Source organism: Syngnathus scovelli, chromosome 4, assembly GCF_024217435.2.
Source record: "Syngnathus scovelli strain Florida chromosome 4, RoL_Ssco_1.2, whole genome shotgun sequence".
Classification (NCBI taxonomy): domain Eukaryota; kingdom Metazoa; phylum Chordata; class Actinopteri; order Syngnathiformes; family Syngnathidae; genus Syngnathus; species Syngnathus scovelli.
Genome location: NC_090850.1, coordinates 6,531,927 through 6,550,479, shown reverse-complemented (window position 1 = coordinate 6,550,479; position 18,553 = coordinate 6,531,927). Strand labels below are relative to the sequence as shown.

Below are 18,553 nucleotides of genomic sequence, written 5' to 3'. Positions count from 1 at the left end.
TTTCTCCGGGCACTCCGGTTTCCTCCCACATCCCAAAAACATTCTTGGTAGGCCGATTGATCACTCCAAATTGTCCCTAGGTGTGAGTGCGAGTGCAAATGGTTGTTTGTCTCTGTGTGCCCTGTGACTGGTTCAGGGTGTCCCCCGCCTACTGCCCGATGACGGCTGGGATAGGCTCCAGCACGCCCGCGACCCCCGTGGGGACTAAGCGGTTCAGAAAATGGATGGATGGATGGATAGCGGAAAGAAGTGAAACTCATGACATTCAATTCATAAACTGTGTCTATTTGTAAATGCTAACATTGAAGGCTTTATTTTTACAGAAATGTAATTTGTAGGGTCATGTTCTATTAAATTCATATAAAGCAGTCGTTGAAAAATTTGGCTTCAATTTCAGACCCCAAGGTCTTGTGATGTGTTAACAATTTCAATTTCCAATCCGCCTGACTTCTGTGGCAGCTGAACAAATATGGTAATATCATAAGGTCATGTAAGAAAACATTTTTCCCATGATGTTAAGGGGGAATGGGTGGGGTGGTTTAGAACACTAAAAACATTATTCATACAATTGCAATATTGATACATTAGTCACTTTTGTGGAGAACCACACTCCTCTTTTTGGCATGGCCTAGGATGTCATTCGAAACACACTGAACTTTGTGTAAAGGCCCTACGATTTATTTTCTGCTCAAGGTCTGACATCATTCTAGAGTGCGTGTGTGTGCACGCACACGCGTGTAAATAAGTATGTGAAGGAAAGAAAAAAATGATACTGTGAAACATTAAGAAAATGCAGTTCCATTGAGTTCTATCCAGAGGCTATTGAAAGATGTTTTAGTACCAATAGTGAAGCTGTTTAATCGAATTGGGAAGCACTCCATCACTCCAATGATCAAATAAAAACATGATTTTTTAGGTCGTAGTAGGTCTAAAGTTGTTTACTATTCTTAATTTTTGTTAGTTTTGTCATTTATTCTATTTCTGGGAGGGAATCTTTTTTTCCACGGTAAACGGATTTCAGCAGTTAAAAGTGTGGGCTGTTTCAGTTTTTGATGTCATACATGTTTTGATCATTTATCTATCTGCTTAGTCCTCAGGGGTCACAGTGTTACAGTCTTTTGTAGTATGTCAATAGCATCCTGATGATTTGACTATTTATTTTGTTATGTTAGTGATAGTGACTTTGGGAACACAAACACTGAAACAACAATTTCACCTACATTACATAAATTCATATGCGCAAATAAAATCACTACACAGCTTTTTATCAAATGTCATAAGACTGAAATTGCATATACAAATATTACTTCAGCCAATTCACTCTTCAAATTTTTCAGCAATGTAATTAAGATGCAAGTAAGATGCAGCCCAACCCTCAACCCTTATTAGCGGTAGAGCGAAGAAGAAAAATGAAAAATAGCGGTAAGAAAGAAAATAGAAGAAAATAAGAGAAGAGATAACAGAAAATGAAGAAACGTAGCGACAATCTGGAGGAAAGTGATTCGAAGATCAGCCAGGTTAACCGGCAACTGAGGAGAAGTTATGATGCAAACTTCAAGATGATGGTGATAAATGAGGCAGAGTCTTCAAACAATTGCAAAGCGGCTGTAAAATATGGTGTCACAGAGTATAATGTACGGAGATGGAAAGCTCAAAAAGATCGCCTAAAAAATGTTCGACAGGAGGGTGTGCGCGTACATGGACACTGAGTACAGCGAGGCAGAGGATGTTTGTGAGGAGTAATGTTCTGACATGACAGATCTTAGATACTCTCAAGTTTAAACCAGTTTGCATTAATTTATTGCAATGTTTTTCCTTATTCAGATTTGTTTCAAGACTGCAATTACAGTTAGACTTCACTGTGATGGTTAATGCAGTTATTGCAATTTTGTTGTTGTATCACAGTAGATTGGTTTATTTACATTTCAAAAACCAGAAGCCATTCATTTACAAATGTGATTGCACTTTAGTTTACATATTTAAACATTTAGATATTAAGATGTGATAGACAGTTTTTGCATGATTTGAATAAGGCAAAATGACATGCTTCTTCTTTTGAATATATTCTTATAATCATTTGCTCAATCGGTTGTTCACAAAGAGGTGAAACCTCGCACCACCTTTTTATATGAACAACTGAGCCTTTCGGGCCGGGATGCTGTTTTTATACCCAAACATGATACTCACCTATTCCCCAATTAATCGGTTCACCTGACCGACAAGTTTTTTTTTGAGATTCAGATTTTTTGTTTTGTTTTGTTTTTAGCATTCCTCGACTTTCCCTGACTTTTGTTAATTTATCCCAGCTTTTTGGAAAATGAAATTCAAAATGAAAGAATGTGTTCATAAAATGTTGATCAAATTTAACACGAGTTATCTTGTCTTAAGATGTATATAGTTTGAAAAGAATACAAATATAGTATTTTGTTTAATTTATGTTTTTCACAACATCCAAATTTCATTGGGTTTGGGTTTGTACCGATACTTGTGAACTATTTCTCCTAACTTATACTATACTTATTTATATTTTAAAGTAAAGTGTACAAATATATTGTGTTTACCAAGTGAATAGTCTGTCAATTGATTTAATTTTATGTAACCTTTATTTACCGTAATTTCCGGACTATAAGCCGCGATTTTTTTCCATAATTTTGGACCCTGCGGCTTATAGTCAGGTGCGGCTTATATAAGATTTTTTTTCGTGATTTTTGTGATGACTTGATCACTTTTACTCTTAACACTATTATATACAGTAAAAGCTACAAAACAAACTGACCAATAACTCGTTTTCAAATCAGACGAGTAAAAACTGGTCAATTTTAAAAAAAAAGATATTATTAAAAGTGAAGACAATTTGCAATTCTAGTAATGACACACAAATTTGATGCACAATTTGTCTTCGCGGGCTACATAGAATGATGTGGCGGGCTGTATCTGGCCCCCGGGCCTTGAGTTTGACACCTGTGCTCTAAACCCTTGCTCTTACTCTGCCATATCACTCAGAGATTACACAAAGCAGTGGCGCTGTTTGGACCATCTGCATTGTATTAAAACCCAATCAATCAGCATTTAAATTAAATTCTTCTGACGTTTTGCTCACCAAAAACAAGTTGTAATGAATGTGAACTTTTAATGCATTTTATTCAGAAGGTTACTTTGAACTTTAAACGGCGGCGCCGGAAGCAGGAAGCAAGAGCGAGACAGGCGAAGAAGAGATAATGCGCCGAAGAAGACGCGCTAGTTTGTGTTTACATTTCGCGCATCACGCAGAACGCGATCAAGTCGGACATTACTGAAAGGAAGCCTTTATACACAAACCGTCATCATGGGGGACAAAAGAAATGCATATGATGCTGCTTTTAAGCCAAAGGCAGTCGATGTTGATGACATTATCTTGTGTCTACTCTGGAGCGTACTTATGGATTTTTACGGCCTCCGGTCTCCAGGGGGCGCTCTAGCAGGAAGCAAGAGCGAGACAGACGAAGAAGAGATAATGCGCCGAAGAAGACGTGATCGTCTCGCGCATCATGCACACACCCGTATTCACACAAAGACAGGAAGCTTTTATACACAAACCGTCATTATGGGGGACAAAAGAAATGCATACGATGCCGCTTTTAAGCTATACGTGTCGCTCGCTAGTTTAATGTAATTTAGCGCTTCGTGCATGAATAAGATTAGCATGAACAGACCCTCTTCACACTCGAAGAAATGCATAAAACTGACGACGAAAGAGAGACTGAGAAAGTGTGAGGCGAAGGATATCTAACGCTATTCCAATCGGACACTAAGGAGGAAGACTTCAATGGTTTCAGTGCACAGGAGGAAGATGAAGACGGCTCTTTTTTTACTTTTACTGGTATGTTTTTTTAACCAGCCCTGTTAGTGCTGTGCTACCGTGTTGCTGCTGTATTGCTGCTGTGTTACCGCCGCGTCTCAGTGACTTTTACCGGTATATTTTATTTAATCAAACCCTATTAGTGCTGTGTTACCTTCGTGTTGCTGTGGTATTACTGCCGCGTCACAGGCAGTGTTTGGAAAGAAATGTTAAGGTATGTTATTAAAGCTTTAAAAAAACTTTCTGTGTCCAGTCTTTCTTTGCTAATAACTCGCGTGCACACTTCCGCGTTGCTGCGGTACTACTGCTGCGTCACAGGCAATGTTTAGAAAGACATGTTCAAGTATGTTATTAAAACGTCAAAAAGGCTTTCTATGTACTGTCTTTCTTTGTAAAAAACTCGTGTGCACGTGCGGCTTGTAGTCCGGAGCGGTTTATATTAAAAAAAAAAAACTAAAATATCCCCGAATTTTAGCTGGTACGGCTTATAGTCCGGTGCAGTTTATAGTCTGAAAATTACGGTAGTCAAAATAAATAAAATTGTGACAAGTACATTGTTCAGGAAAAGGCAATGCTTAATTGCACAAACTTTAAGTACCGTATTGATCCGAATATAAGACGACCCTGATTATAAGACGACCCCCTCTTTTTCAAGACTCAAGTTTCCAAAAATACGTTTTGAACACAAAATTTATTTTTTATACAGAAAATAATTACAGTACATCTGAAACAAATGATTTTAACAATATATTCGAGAGAAAAAGCATGTTATTTTGCCTCATTCAAATCATGCAAAAACTGTCTATCACATCTTAATATCTAAACATTTAAACATGTAAACTAAAGTGCGATCACATTTGTAAATGAATGGCTTCTGGTTTTTGAAATGTAAATAAACCAATCTACTGTGATAAAACAACAAAATTACAATAACTGCATTAACCATCAAAGTGAAGTCTAACTGTAACTGTAGTCTTGAAACAAATCTGAATAAGGAAAAACATTGCAATGAGATAATGCAAACTGCTACCGCTATTTTTATTTTTATTCTTCGTGACAGGGGTTCGCTTTGGTCTGGAGAGTTAAGTTCAGCATTCACTTTAAATATATCTGGCGCCATCTAGCGGTGTGAATGGGTATAATGCCTAGACCCGAATGTAAGACGACCCTCACTTTTTCAGTCTTATTTCGATGCAAAAAACACCGTCTTTTATTCGGGCCAATACGGTATATGTTTAGGGGATGTAGTTGTTATTAAACTGTGATAAAATCCCCAAACACGATGTTTAAGTGTTGTTCTTGCAAGATGTGGCATGTCATTTGTGAAAGGAGAATTGAATAGAATGCACCGTAATTTCCGGACTATAAGCCGCGACTTTTTTCCAAAATTTTGAACCCTGCGGCTTATAGTCAGATGCGGCTTATATAAGATTTTTTTCGGGATTTTTGTGATGACTTGATCACTTTTATACACTCGTAAAAAGGCTGTGGACCACTGTTGTGCGGTATTTTGAAGAAAAAAACAACAACAAAAATACTATTTTGAAACACTGCTATGGCTGCTGCTTATTCTGGCTATGTTGCTTGTGACTATTATGAGCTTTAGTAGGAATGCACGCCAGGTGACCTGCGTCAAAGGGCTCTAAACCCTTTCTCTTACTCTGCCATGTGACTCAGAGATTACACAAAGCAGTGCACACTTCCGTGTTGCTGTGGTACTACTGCTGCGTCACAGGCAATGTAGAAAAACATGTTAAAGTATGTTATTAAAACTTTAAAAAGGCTTTCTTTGTAAAAAAAAAAAAACTCGTGTGCACTTGCGTCTTATAGTCCGGTGCGGCTTATGTAAGAAAAAAACTAAAATACCCCCGAATTTTAGCTGGTGCGGCTTATAGTCCGGTGCGGTTTATAGTCCGGAAATTACGGTATGTGCTCCTGAAATATTTTGTCAACACTACTGCCTTGAGGGTGTTTATAATCACATCTGTTAGCGCTGCCCTAATATGCTAACCCACATCTTCTTACCTACAAAACAAATATAGGAAATGAAGCAATGTGTATGAGACAATAAAACTCCTTCAACAGGATCTCGATGGCTACAGTTTCAATTCCTTTCTTTTGATTTAACAGGTGTTTTCCAGGTATTTTCCCAAGTGTGTGTGTGCGAGTGTGTGTATGTGTGTGTAATCAAAGCACAGAATCTCTTAGGGTCATTGTAACCAGGGACATAACAAATGGAAAAAACAACAACAGCATATGTGTGCAGGGAGGTGATGGCTGCTGGTAAGCTGAAGTTTCTCTTATTCTATGTTTAGACTGGATGAGTAATACTGTACTTTTCCTTCACTCAAAGTAACAGTTTTCAGTGCTCCTTACAACATACGCATTGTGTTGTTGACAATAATCAATGCTCTTTTTTTTTTTCAAATTGCACCAAAAACTGAGTGCCAGGGGGGACGTAGTGCACGTAGTGTGTCCCGAAGTACAGGATGGAAACCTAACACACTGGTGCACTTTGTCCCCTCTCGGAGTGCCAAGTGGACACGTTGGAACTCTGTTTTTGGGGCAATCTAAATCTCAAAAGGCAAAACCAAGCAACACACCAACTTTCGCAACAGTCACGTTTGAGATTGTGTGCAGAGTGAATTTCTGAACGTGCCCACAGCGCGCCAGTGTTGACTGCATTCAGAAATGAATGGGAGCGGACTGCATTCTTGCTCTCTGAACACGCTCACATGCAGTGCAGTGCACGGGCGTCAGTGTACATTTCCGATCATGCCCCTTCTATGTCCTTTGAACCCTATGGAAATTTAATTTAAATAAAAGGTCGCTCTGAATCTCTCGCATGTGAACATTTCCACCAATTTATTACACTTTGGGCTTCACCAAGGAGTTGCGATGAGTGTGAGGAGATTTTGTGCCCATCACAAGTTTTGTTTGATAGAAGTCAAGTCCATTGTATATAAACAGACTTCACCTACAACACGCTGAAAGGCAGTCGACCCCACTACTCCCCGACAGGCTAAAAAGCGTGAAAGATTAACATTGAAAATGTAAATACAGAAATTCTAGCCCTTTCAAGAAAATTCCACATATTTTGTTGTTGTTGTCTTTGTTATTATCAATTGCATACATAACTGCTGTGCAAAACCGTAAGAAATTGCAGATATAAAAACATGGAACAACGATTACAGCAATGTTGTCTCCAATTCTATAGGCTAAAATAATGACCAAATATTTGAATTTCTTCTTCTTGCCGTGTTAGGAATATTTATTTCTGAGGCACTGTAACTTCACATCATAGATTATATACCGTATTTGCCGGTGTATTAGTCGACCTTTTTCGATCCAAAATCGACCGAAAAAAATCGACCTCAACTTATACACCGAGTCATAAAATTTAACTTCGTATTCATCGCTTCAAATGTGATGGTAACCAAGGCCGTTTCTCATGCATCTCATTGTGCGTGGGTGTGCGTCCGTCAGGCTCATCAAACAGCGAGAAACTGAATCATTATAAAGCGTTCGTCGCATTAACACGCATCCTCAGCAACAATTTCAAATATTCTCACCTCAATAACGGACATCGAAAGCCAGGCAGCGACAATGACTGCTAGGGGGAAGTATTGGGTATTGAGCGAATGTACGAGTCATCGCGCGTCAAGCAACGACAATAACTACCGGTACGTAAACATTCAATCGCCATGTTTAAATGAATGTCGTTGGCACTTAGAAAATATTCGCCAAACTTGGCCAGACTTCTAGGGGAAGAGGCCGAATTTTCACTTGTTCTGGCCGACCGGAGGAACCAGCCGAGGCGGACACTTTACGGCGGTTGAGTCGTTGGCACTTAGAAAATATTCGCCAAACTTGGCCGGACTTCCAGGGGAAGAGGCCGAATTTTCACTTGTGGTGGCCGACACGGGGAACCAGCCGAGGCGGACACTTTACGGCGGTTGAGTCGTTGGCACTTAGAAAATATTCGCCAAACTTGGCCGGACTTCCAGGGGAAGAGGCGGAATTTTCACTTGTGGTGGCCGACACGGGGAACCAGCCGAGGGGGACACTTTACGGAGGTTGAGTCGTTGGCACTTGGAAAATATTCGCCAAACTTGGCCGGACTTCCAGGGGAAGAGGCCGAATTTTCACTTTTGGTGGCCGACAGGGGGAACCAGCCGAGGCGGACACTTTACGGCGGTTGAGTCGTTGGCACTTAGAAAATATTCGCCAAACTTGGCCGGACTTCCAGGGGAAGAGGCCGAATTTTCACTTGTGGTGGCCGACACGGGGAACCAGCCGAGGTGGACACTTTACGGCGGTTGAGTCGTTCGCACTTTGAAAATATTTGCCAAACTTGGCCAGACTTCCAGGGGAAGAGGCCGAATTTTCACTTGTGGTGGCCGGCATGGGGAACCAGCCGAGACGGACACTTTACGGCGGTTGAGTCGTTGGCACTTAGAGTGTTCATTGTTGTTAGTCTCTCTCGGCGCGTAATATCACAGGGTCATGAAGTAAATAATATTTAAAATGGCGTATAGATCGCTCGCTACAAACTCGCGAATTTGAACACATTTCGTCAATAAATTTCGCATATTTCTGATTGAATTTTGAAGTTTAATATAATGCAACAATTGAGCTCGACTTATACAAAGGATATATCATAAAATCCGTCGAATTTTAGGGGGTCGACTTATGCACCGGCAATTACGGTATATCTTCCAACATTGAATGGCAAGAACAAGGACTTAATGTGACTGGTATGTTGCGGTCTTAAGACATTGGAATAGTGGTCACAAGATTGGAAAGGCTGCTTTCACTAATTGTTAAAGTTCCTCTGACTACTGCATGACACAACAAAAAACAAGAAGATGGCTTTTCCTAAGCCAGGCATATTTTTTAATTTTTAATGAATTGTTGTATTTATTTTATGGAAGTGATGTGCATAGCCCGAAATGGAAACGTGGGTCCCCCTTCCCATGGGCTCACCACCTGTGGGAGGGGCCGAAGGGGTCGGGTGCAATGTGAGCTGGGCGGCAGCCAAAGGCAGGGACCTTGGCGGTCTGATTCCCGGCTGCAGAAGCTGGCTCTTGGGACATGGAATGTCACCTCTCTGGCTGGAAAGGAGCCCGAGCTGGTGTGCGAGGCAGAAAGATTCCGACTAGATATAGTCGGACTAGCCTCCACGCACAGTTTGGGTTCCGGTACAAGCCCTCTCAAGAGGGGCTGGACTCTCTTCCACTCATTGGGGTTCACCCCGGTGAACGAGAGGGTAGCCTCCCTCCGCCTTCGGGTGGGGGGACGGGTCCTGACTGTTGTTTGTGTATATGCACCAAACGGCAGCTCAGAGTACCCACCCTTCTTGGGGTCCCTGGAGGAAGTGCTGGAGAGCGCTCCTTCAGGGGACTCCATCGTTCTACTGGGTGACTTCAATGCTTACGTGGGCAATGACAGTGAGACCTGGAAGGGCGTGATTGGGAGGAACGGCCCCCCCGATCTGAACCCGAGCGGTGTTCTATTGTTGGACTTCTGTGCTCGACACGGATTTTCAATAATGAACACCATGTTCAAACATAAGGGTGTCCATGTGTGCACTTGGCACCAGGACACCCTAGGCCGCAGTTCGAGGATCGACTTTGTAGTCGTGTCATCGGATTTGCGGCCGCATGTTTTGGACACTCGGGTGAAGAGAGGGGCGGAGCTGTCAACTGATCACCACCTGGTGGTGGGTTGGCTCCGATGGTGGGGGAAGATGCCGGTCCGACCTGGCAGACCCAAACGCTCTGTGAGGGTCTGCTGGGAACGTCTGGCAGAATCTCCTGTCAGGAAGAGCTTCAACTCCTATCTCCGGCAGAGCTTTTCCCACGTCCCGGGGGAGGCGGGGGACATTGAGTCTGAGTGGACCATGTTCCGCGCCTCCATTGTTGAGGCGGCCGACCGGAGCTGTGGCTGTAAGGTCGTTGGTGCCTGTCGTGGCGGCAATCCCCGAACCCGCTGGTGGACACCGGCGGTAAGGGATACCGTCAAGCTGAAGAAGGAGTCCTATCGGGCCGTTTTGGCCTGCGGGACTCCGGAGGCAGCTGACAGGTACCGGATGGCCAAGCGGAACGCGGCTTCGGCGGTTGCTGAGGCAAAAACCCGGGCGTGGGAGGAGTTTGGTGAGGCCATGGAGAATGACTTTCGGACGGCTTCGAGGAAATTCTGGTCCACCATCCGGCGTCTCAGGAGGGGGAAGCAGTGCAACGTCAACACTGTTTACAGTGGGGATGGCGTGCTGCTGACCTCGACTCGGGACGTCGTGAGTCGGTGGGGAGAATACTTCGAAGACCTCCTCAATTCCACCTACACGCCTTCCATTGAGGAAGCAGGGCCTGGAGACTCTGAGGCAGATTCTCCACTCTCTGGGGTCGAAGTCGCTGAGGTAGTTAAAAAACTCCTCGGTGGCAGGGCCCCGGGGGTGGATGAGATCCGCCCAGAGTTCTTAAAGGCTCCGGATGTTGTGGGGCTGTCATGGCTGACACGCCTCTACAACGTTGCGTGGACATCGGGGACAGTGCCTCTGGATTGGCAGACTGGAGTGGTGGTTCCCCTCTTTAAGAAGGGGGACCGGAGGGTGTGTTCCAATTACAGGGGAATCACACACCTCAGCCTCCCTGGTAAGGTCTATTCAGGGGTGCTGGAGAGGAGGGTCCGTCGGGAGGTCGAACCTCGGATTCAGGAGGAGCAGTGTGGCTTTCGTCCTGGCCGTGGAACAGTGGACCAGCTCTACACCCTCGGCAGGATCCTCGAGGGTGCATGGGAGTTCGCCCAACCAGTCCACATGTGTTTTGTGGACTTGGAGAAGGCGTTCGACCGTGTCCCTCGGGAGGTTCTGTGGAGGGTGCTTCGGGAGTACGGGGTGCCGAGCCAACTGATAAGGGCGGTTCGGTTCCTGTATCACCGATGCCAGAGTCTGGTCCGCATTTGCGGCAGTAAGTCGGATTCGTTCCCAGTGAGGGATGGACTCCGCCAAGGCTGCCCTTTGTCACCGATTCTGTTCATAATTTTTATGGACAGAATTTCTAGGCACAGCCGAGGCGTTGAGGGGGGTCCGGTTTGGGGACCTCAGCATCGCGTCTCTGCTTTTTGCAGATAACGTGGCGCTGTTGGCTTCTTCAGGCCGTGATCTCCAGCTCTCGCTGGAACGGTTCACAGCTGAGTGTGAAGCGGTCGGGATGAGGGTCAGCACCTCCAAATCCGAGTCCATGGTCCTCGATCGGAAAAGGGTGGAATGCCCTCTCCGGATCGGGGATGAGATCCTGCCCCAAGTGGAGGAGTTCAAGTATCTTGGAGTCTTGTTCACGAGTGAGGGGAGGATGGAGTGCGAGATCGACAGGCGGATCGGTGCAGCGTCGGCGTTGTGGTGAAGAGAGAGCTGAGCCAAATGGCAAAGCTCTCAATTTACCGGTCGATTTACGCTCCTACCCTCACCTATGGTCACGAGCTATGGGTCGTGACCGAAAGAACGAGATCTCGGATACAAGCGGCCGAAATGAGTTTTCTCCGCAGGATGTCCGGGCTCTCCCTTAGAGATAGGGTGATAAGCTCGGTCATCCGGGAGAGACTCGGAGTAGAGTCGCTACTCCTCCACGTTGAGAGGAGCCAGATGAGGTGGCTCTTATCAGGATGCCTCCTGGACGCCTCCCTGGGGAGGTGTTCCGGGCATGTCCCAACGGTAGGAGACCCCGGGGACGACCCAGGACGCGCTGGAGAGACTATGTCTCTCAGCTGGCCTGGGAACGCCTTGGGATCCCCCGGGATGAGCTGGATGAAGTGGCTGGGAAGAGGGAAGTCTGGGAGTCCCTCCTAAAGCTGCTGCCCCCGCGACCCGACCCCAGATAAGCGGAAGAAGATGGATGGATGGATGGATGGATGGATGGATGGATGGATGGATGGATGGATGGATGGATGGATGGATGGATGGATGGATGGATGGATGGATGGATGGATGGATGGATGGAAGTGATGTGTCTCCCCAGGTGACAGTGAACGAACACTAAAAATGTTCAAGTAAATTTCTAAGGCAACAAACATCAACAGAGCTGTATTACACCATTCATGAATGAATGTGATGCAGATGCACATGTGCACACTCTCAGCTCATTTTATACTGTAAGCTCTTCAAACGTTCACGTTTAAAGATATGTTTTTGTTTACTCACAAGGGCACTGTCTATATGAGCGACCAAAAGTACACCATTCTGTGACTAGCTCATGGAAACAGGACCTAAATCAGCTACAACCCCCAACTGTCCTCAGACTTAAAAGAATAATGAAGAATATTGATGTTTTGAATGGACTGATGCACTGCCTTTGAACAAAGAATAGTTGTACAAGAGCATTGAGACAAAAGTAGAGTTAGAGTTTTGTCACGTTCAATTCATATTCTGGATTACACATTAGATTGGGGCTTGTTGTTAAAAAGACTGAGCACTCTCCTGGTGTCCTTGAGAAAGTCACAAAATGACAGTGACATACCAACATCGAACTGCTCCATTATTCTTGCATCTGCATGCCTACAAGTGTATGAATTGGATCGTTGTATTGTTTAATGCAATTCCCAACTATTTTGACAACATGAGTGTTGAGCATCATGTGAAACTTGCGACAGACCAACAGCAACATATTATTTGGATTGTTATAGTAGTAGTAATACATTTACTTTTATTCATTGCTTTGCAAGAAAAATATCCGCTTGAAAAAAATCTGAATTTAATCTTGTCTTATCTCTGAACACTTTCTGTCACCACATTCAATCTTAAAGATAATGTATACAAATTTTACAACTACAGGAAATAAAGATGAAAGAATAATACAGTGGTCCTCCTTTAGCATGTTTAATGTCTTCCAACCTTTATAAGAAGACAAAAAACATTTGTCGGGTCAAGGGTATCTGTTATTGAATGGGAGCGCTTGACTCACAGCTCTGTTTTAGGTGTGTGATGGAGTAACTATGCGTGGGACAGCCTAGTTATTCCACACTAACCAACCAACTTTTGCTATGTAGGGGAGCTCAAGAATTAATGTTCACAAAAACAATATGTGTGCTTTACAAGTTCTCTCCGGGCAATCTGGTTTCCTTCCACATCCCAAAGACCCGATTAGCCGATTGAGCACTCCAAATTGCCCCTAGGTTGTGGTGGGAGTGCGAATGGTTGTTCGTCTCTGTGTACCCTGCGATTGGCTGGCAACCGGTTCAGGGTGTCCCCCTCTGGATAGGCTCCAGCACGCCCGCGATTCACGTGGGGACAACTGGTCTGGAAAATGGATGGATGGATATACTGTATACCGTAATTTTCTGACTATAAGTCACGGTTTTTTTCATAGTTTGGGTGGGGGGGCGACTTATACTCAGGAGCGACTTATATGTGAATTTTTTCGCAAATTTTCAAAATTCAAAAATCCGTGATGTAGTGAAACCGTGATAAACGAACCGTGATGTAGCAAGGGATTACTGTCATTTGACCTGCAAGTGACATCAGCAGCGCGGCGGCTGTTTACATAAGGACAAAGGATTCTATCACGGGATGACGAAGATGATGAAGGGCCCCACGTTTGAAGGATTTAATGATTTGGAGTGACACAAGGTTTGAAAAACATATTTATGTTATAGTTATTTGATATATTTTATTTCGTGTAGCAACTTGTATATGTTTTTATCGTTACAGTTCAGTAGTTGTTGGCTCGTTGAACTCTTGTTTTGTTAAATAAAGAGCCGTTTACCAAACCCACGTGTTTCCTGGTACTTTGGTAACGCTACATTATAGTATACTAGAGCTGTGCGGCGCGCACACGGCGTTGTTGACATAAAGGACGGGGAATTTGATCGATGGATTTAATGATTAGGAGTGACACAGATGGTTTGGTAATATTGTTGTTACATGATAGTTATTTGAAATATACTTTATATATCGTTATATGGGTCTGTGGAATAATTAGAAATGCAACTTACGAGTCCGATGTCAGCGGCGCATATGTGGCGCATACGCGGCATTGTTTACATAAAGGACGATCAATGGATTTAATTAATTGGAGTGACACAGATGGTTTAACAAACGTGTTATTTATGTAACACTTATTTCAATAACTCTGAATGTTACTCAGGCCCGTTCTCAGCTCCTCGTTTGTGTATATGTCACGTTAGCATACCAGCCTGTTGTTGCTGGTTCATTTCTGTTGTTGGTGTTGGATTTTGACAAATAAATTTGCCCCAAAAGTGCGACTTATACTCCGGTGCGACTTATATATGTTTTTTTTCACTGTATTGTGCATTTTATGGCTGGTGCGACTTATACTCCGGTGCGACTTATAGTCAGAAAATTACGGTATATTAAACACAAACGGGCATTATAAAGATAATTTACATTTGAAACAATGATATTGTGTTGATTCAGATGCAAAGTGCCTATTAACAATAATTTCATCAGAAGTTTTCACATCATTGTAGACCACTTGAACGTTCTCACATTTGAGCTCAGTTGTCATTTTGTCACCTTGACAACTCAAAGTTAAATTAGTGCAAATGTAAATCAACTTCAAACTATGCACAATAAAGTATGTACAAAGTAAGTGTCACGTCTCGCCCCCAACTGCTCCACTATGTGTCTGTCTTGGTTTCTGTCTGTGTGCTCGCCCCTCCCCTCCTGTGTGCCCACGATCAGTGTGATTGTTCCCACCTGCCTCTCGTTACCTGTCGTGTATAAAAGTCCTGTCTGCCCCTCTCTCCCTGTCGGATCATTGGTATTGGTTGGTTTTGGTTGCTGTCGTTTGGTGTTGTCGTCCTGTCTTGGTGCCGTCATGTCCTGCTGTCTTCTTGTTCCACGTCCCGGTCAGTCAGTCAAGTTATTGTTTAAGTCATGTCAGTTTACCGAGTCTGTATTTTGAGTTGCTTCAATAAACCCTGGTCCAAGCTGCACTTGGTCGTCCTGCTCCATGCTCCACACCCGACCGTGACAGAATGATCCGACCACCAAAACGACCAGCGCTTGGACCACCCTTCACCACCAGCTCCCGCTGCGACGCCCGATCCACATCCGAGCATGTTCCAGCGCCATGGGCTTGCAGCCGCCATCGGATCTTGCTCCAGCGACGCCGGACTCACGGCCGCCATCGGAATTCCCCCCCAGCGCCATCAGCTCCGCGACCGTCATCGGACTTCGCTCCCGCGACGCCGGACCCGCGGCCGCCATCGGAGTTCCTCCCGGCACCATCGCCTCTGCGACCGTCGTCGGACTTCGCTGCCGCGACGCCGGATCCGCGGCCGCTATCGGAGTGCCCCCCCGGCGCCATCGGACTTGCGGCCACCACCGGGCTCCATCCCAGCGTTGCAGGACCTGCGGGCGTTGCCAGACATCCAAGCCAGCTGCGTCGGACCCGCGATCGTCCCTGGCTCCACTCCCACTGCTGCGGCGCGTGATGGCTCTTGCCGCCGCGCAGAGCCCCGCCTTCCGAATGTCGCCGATCACTGTACGGACTTTGTGAGTGGCCGCCGATCGCGGTACAGACTTCCCAAGTCGCCGCCCCAGTGCGGTTGTGTTTCCCCGAGTTTCCGCGGAGTGCGGTTCTGTTTCCCCGAGTCGCCGCCCGTGTGCGGTTGTGTTCCCCAAGTCGCCGCCCGAGCACGGTTCTGTTCCCGAAGTCACCGCCAGAGTGCGGCTCTGTCCCCTAGGTCACCGCCAGAGTGCGGCTCTGTCCCCTAGGTCACCGCCAGAGTGCGGCTCTGTCCCCTAGGTCACCGCCCGAGTGCAGATCTGTCCCCGCAGTCACCGCCCGAGTGCGGTTCTGTCCCCGAAGTCACCGCGAGAGTGCGGTTCTGTCCCCGAAGTCACCGCGAGAGTGCGGTTCTGTCCCCGCAGTTGCCGCCAGAGTGCGGATCTGTCCCCGCAGTCGCCGCCAGAGTGCGGATCTGTCCCCGCAGTCGCCGCCAGAGTGCGGATCTGTCCCCGCAGTCGCCGCCCGAGTGCGGTTCGGTTCCCCAAGTCGCCGCCCGAGTGCGGTCCGGTTCGGTTCCCCAAGTCGCCGCCCGAGTGCGGTGCGGTTCGGTTCCCCAAGTCGCCGCCCGAGTGCGGTGCGGTTCCCCAAGTCGCCGCCCGAGTGCGGTGCGGTTCGGTTCCCCAAGTCGCCGCCCGAGTGCGGTGCGGTTCAGTTCCCCAAGTCGCCGCTCGAGTGCGGCGCGGTTCGGTTCCCCAAGTCGCCGCCCGAGTGCGGCGCGGTTCGGTTCCCCAAGTCGCCGCCCGAGTGCGGTGCGGTTCGGTTCCCCTAGTTTTTTTTTTTGGGACGTCGGGAGACGTCCCTTGTGGGAGGGGGGTTCTGTCACGTCTCGCCCCCAACTGCTCCACTATGTGTCTGTCTTGGTTTCTGTCTGTGTGCTCGCCCCTCCCCTCCTGTGTGCCCATGATCAGTGTGATTGTTCCCACCTGCCTCTCGTTACCTGTCGTGTATAAAAGTCCTGTCTGCCCCTCTCTCCCTGTCGGATCATTGGTATTGGTTGGTTTTGGTTTTGGTTGCTGTCGTTCGGTGTTGTCGTCCTTGTCTTGGTGCCGTCATGTCCTGCTGTCTTCTTGTTCCACGTCCCGGTCAGTCAGTCAAGTTATTGTTTAAGTCATGTCAGTTTACCGAGTCTGTATTTTGAGTTGCTTCAATAAACCCTGGTCCAAGCTGCACTTGGTCGTCCTGCTCCATGCTCCACACCCGACCGTGACAGTAAGTTTGTTGATTCAAGCTATGCACATGTAGTAAGTGTGTGTATGGGTGTGTGCATGTGTGTGTTTACGTGTGGATATTCTTTGTAAAGGTAACTTGACACACAACAAAGAACTACAAATTTATAGCTGTCTCACCAGGGAGGTTTTGGTTCTTTTTCAAAATAACCTCTATAATTTAAGTCAGTATTTAAGATTCTATACAGTGCCACTGCTATTAACAACTAAATATGACAACCACTCTACCACGCCGCCCCAACCCTCACATCCAAAGAGATCAGATAACAGGGGAGCTTTCTGGGGTCATCTGGCTGCACTTAGAACAGTCAAGTCAAGTTAAGTCAAATTTATTTGTATTAGCCCTGAAACAAAATAGTTTCAGAGGGCTTCCACAAGACCACAGTTGACAAATATTACAGACATCAGTAGACAAGTTTCCACCCAGTGGTACACATACATTGGGTTTACTACAGATGATTTGAAAATGGCAATCCCTGACCTGGCTTGCATTTACATTGTCGGGTGTGTCGTAATATGACATCGTTGTGCCAAGATGCCGCACGGTGTAAGAATTAGAAACATTTCAGAGATGGACCCCCCCCCAAAAAAAAGCACATACACAAATGTGCTGTAACAGCAGGCAGAAACTTGGGTGTGGGTTCACATCTTGGAGGCAGGTAGCGTACTCACAGGACTCACTGACCTCTCACAACACTTGAGGCAATTCATGTAATGTGTGCTCTTGTGTAGTGGGAGGAAAACATATTGTTGTGTGTCCACCTATGTTTCCATTCAATCAATCAGGCCCAAAAATGTGAATGAACCACGCCAAACTCTCCCTCCTCTACACTGAATAAGTCATTAGAATGTAGTACTTCATTTAAAGGTGGAAAATTACGCCAGTTACCACGTTTTAGTCATTTGCCACAGATGTAGAGTAAATGATCAAATTAAGTATTATGACTGTTTTACAGCGGTAATAAATGGGTTGAAGAGGTGGTCGTTGGAATTGGTTTCATTCGCAACGCTTAGGGAGTTTTATGGTATCTGACGAAATCCACACAAAAAAAAAAATAACTTTCCATCATAATACCCATGCATGTCTTTAAAGTTACCTGTGTCTGCTGGCGACTCGAGCACCTTGAGAGTGCGCATTCCCGCCGGCGTATAGGTTATAAGATGTCCTGAGCGGGAACGCGTTTTTGGCGTCCACGCAGGTCAAGAGAGCCAGCAGAGGCAAAAGTAGTGCCATCCCGTTGATCAATACCCGATCAATACAGGATGTCGTTACAAATTAGTTTGGGAAGGCTGGTTCAACTGTTGATAAACGTCCCGGCTCCATGGAGACAACAATAATAGACGGCGATGTTTTTTTAAGTGAAAAAAAGAAAGTTCGTTCTATCGACCTTGATCCATTTTCGTGATGCTGATCTAAAATTCCCACTTGACGCACAGTTTAAACTCATCTGATCCGCTCCGAGTCCCGCCTGTTGTCCACGTTTACTCCGACCAAACCCAACAGATTTTCCCCATCGGAACAATCTATGTCTCATTGGAAACAAAGAAAAGAAAAGGTTGCGACATAGTTGCGAGAGACTCAACCAAATCCAGCTGCTCCTCCTCTACAACATCACCGCCCCCCAAAACTCCCCCCGCCCCTCCCGGAGGAGAAAACAGCCACATGAATCTGGCACACTTTTCTTACTAGTACAGTTATCCCCCTTTTCTTCGCGAGAGATGCGTTCATGAACCACTCGCGAAAACCGATAATCCGCGAAATAGAAATTTAAATACCAATGTATTGAAATTTCCAGAGTTTCTTGTTTGCTGCTAGAGCGCATGGGTGTATTGTCAGTAACTCACAAGTGTGGTTTACCTTGACAAACAATGCAAAGGGTCCAACCTCAGAATTACCACATTACACTAACGCAGTGGTTCTTAACCTGGGTTCGATTGAACCCTAGGGGTTCGGTGAGTGG

At 45.7% G+C, this 18,553-nt stretch overlaps 1 protein-coding gene across 3 annotated transcripts in view; it reads right to left on the bottom strand.

Moving 5' to 3' along the window:
• Nucleotides 1-18,208, bottom strand: part of emilin1b (elastin microfibril interfacer 1b) — a 44,934-nt gene extending 26,726 nt beyond the window's left edge. For all 3 annotated transcript variants that reach the window (XM_049719145.2, XM_049719146.1, XM_049719147.2), the window contains exon 1: nucleotides 17,690-18,208. In XM_049719145.2, the coding sequence (XP_049575102.1) occupies nucleotides 17,690-17,826 (137 nt within the window). In that variant the 5' untranslated portion in view covers nucleotides 17,827-18,208. The remainder of the gene's footprint in view (nucleotides 1-17,689) is intronic.
• Between the last annotated feature and the right edge of the window lie 345 nt (nucleotides 18,209-18,553).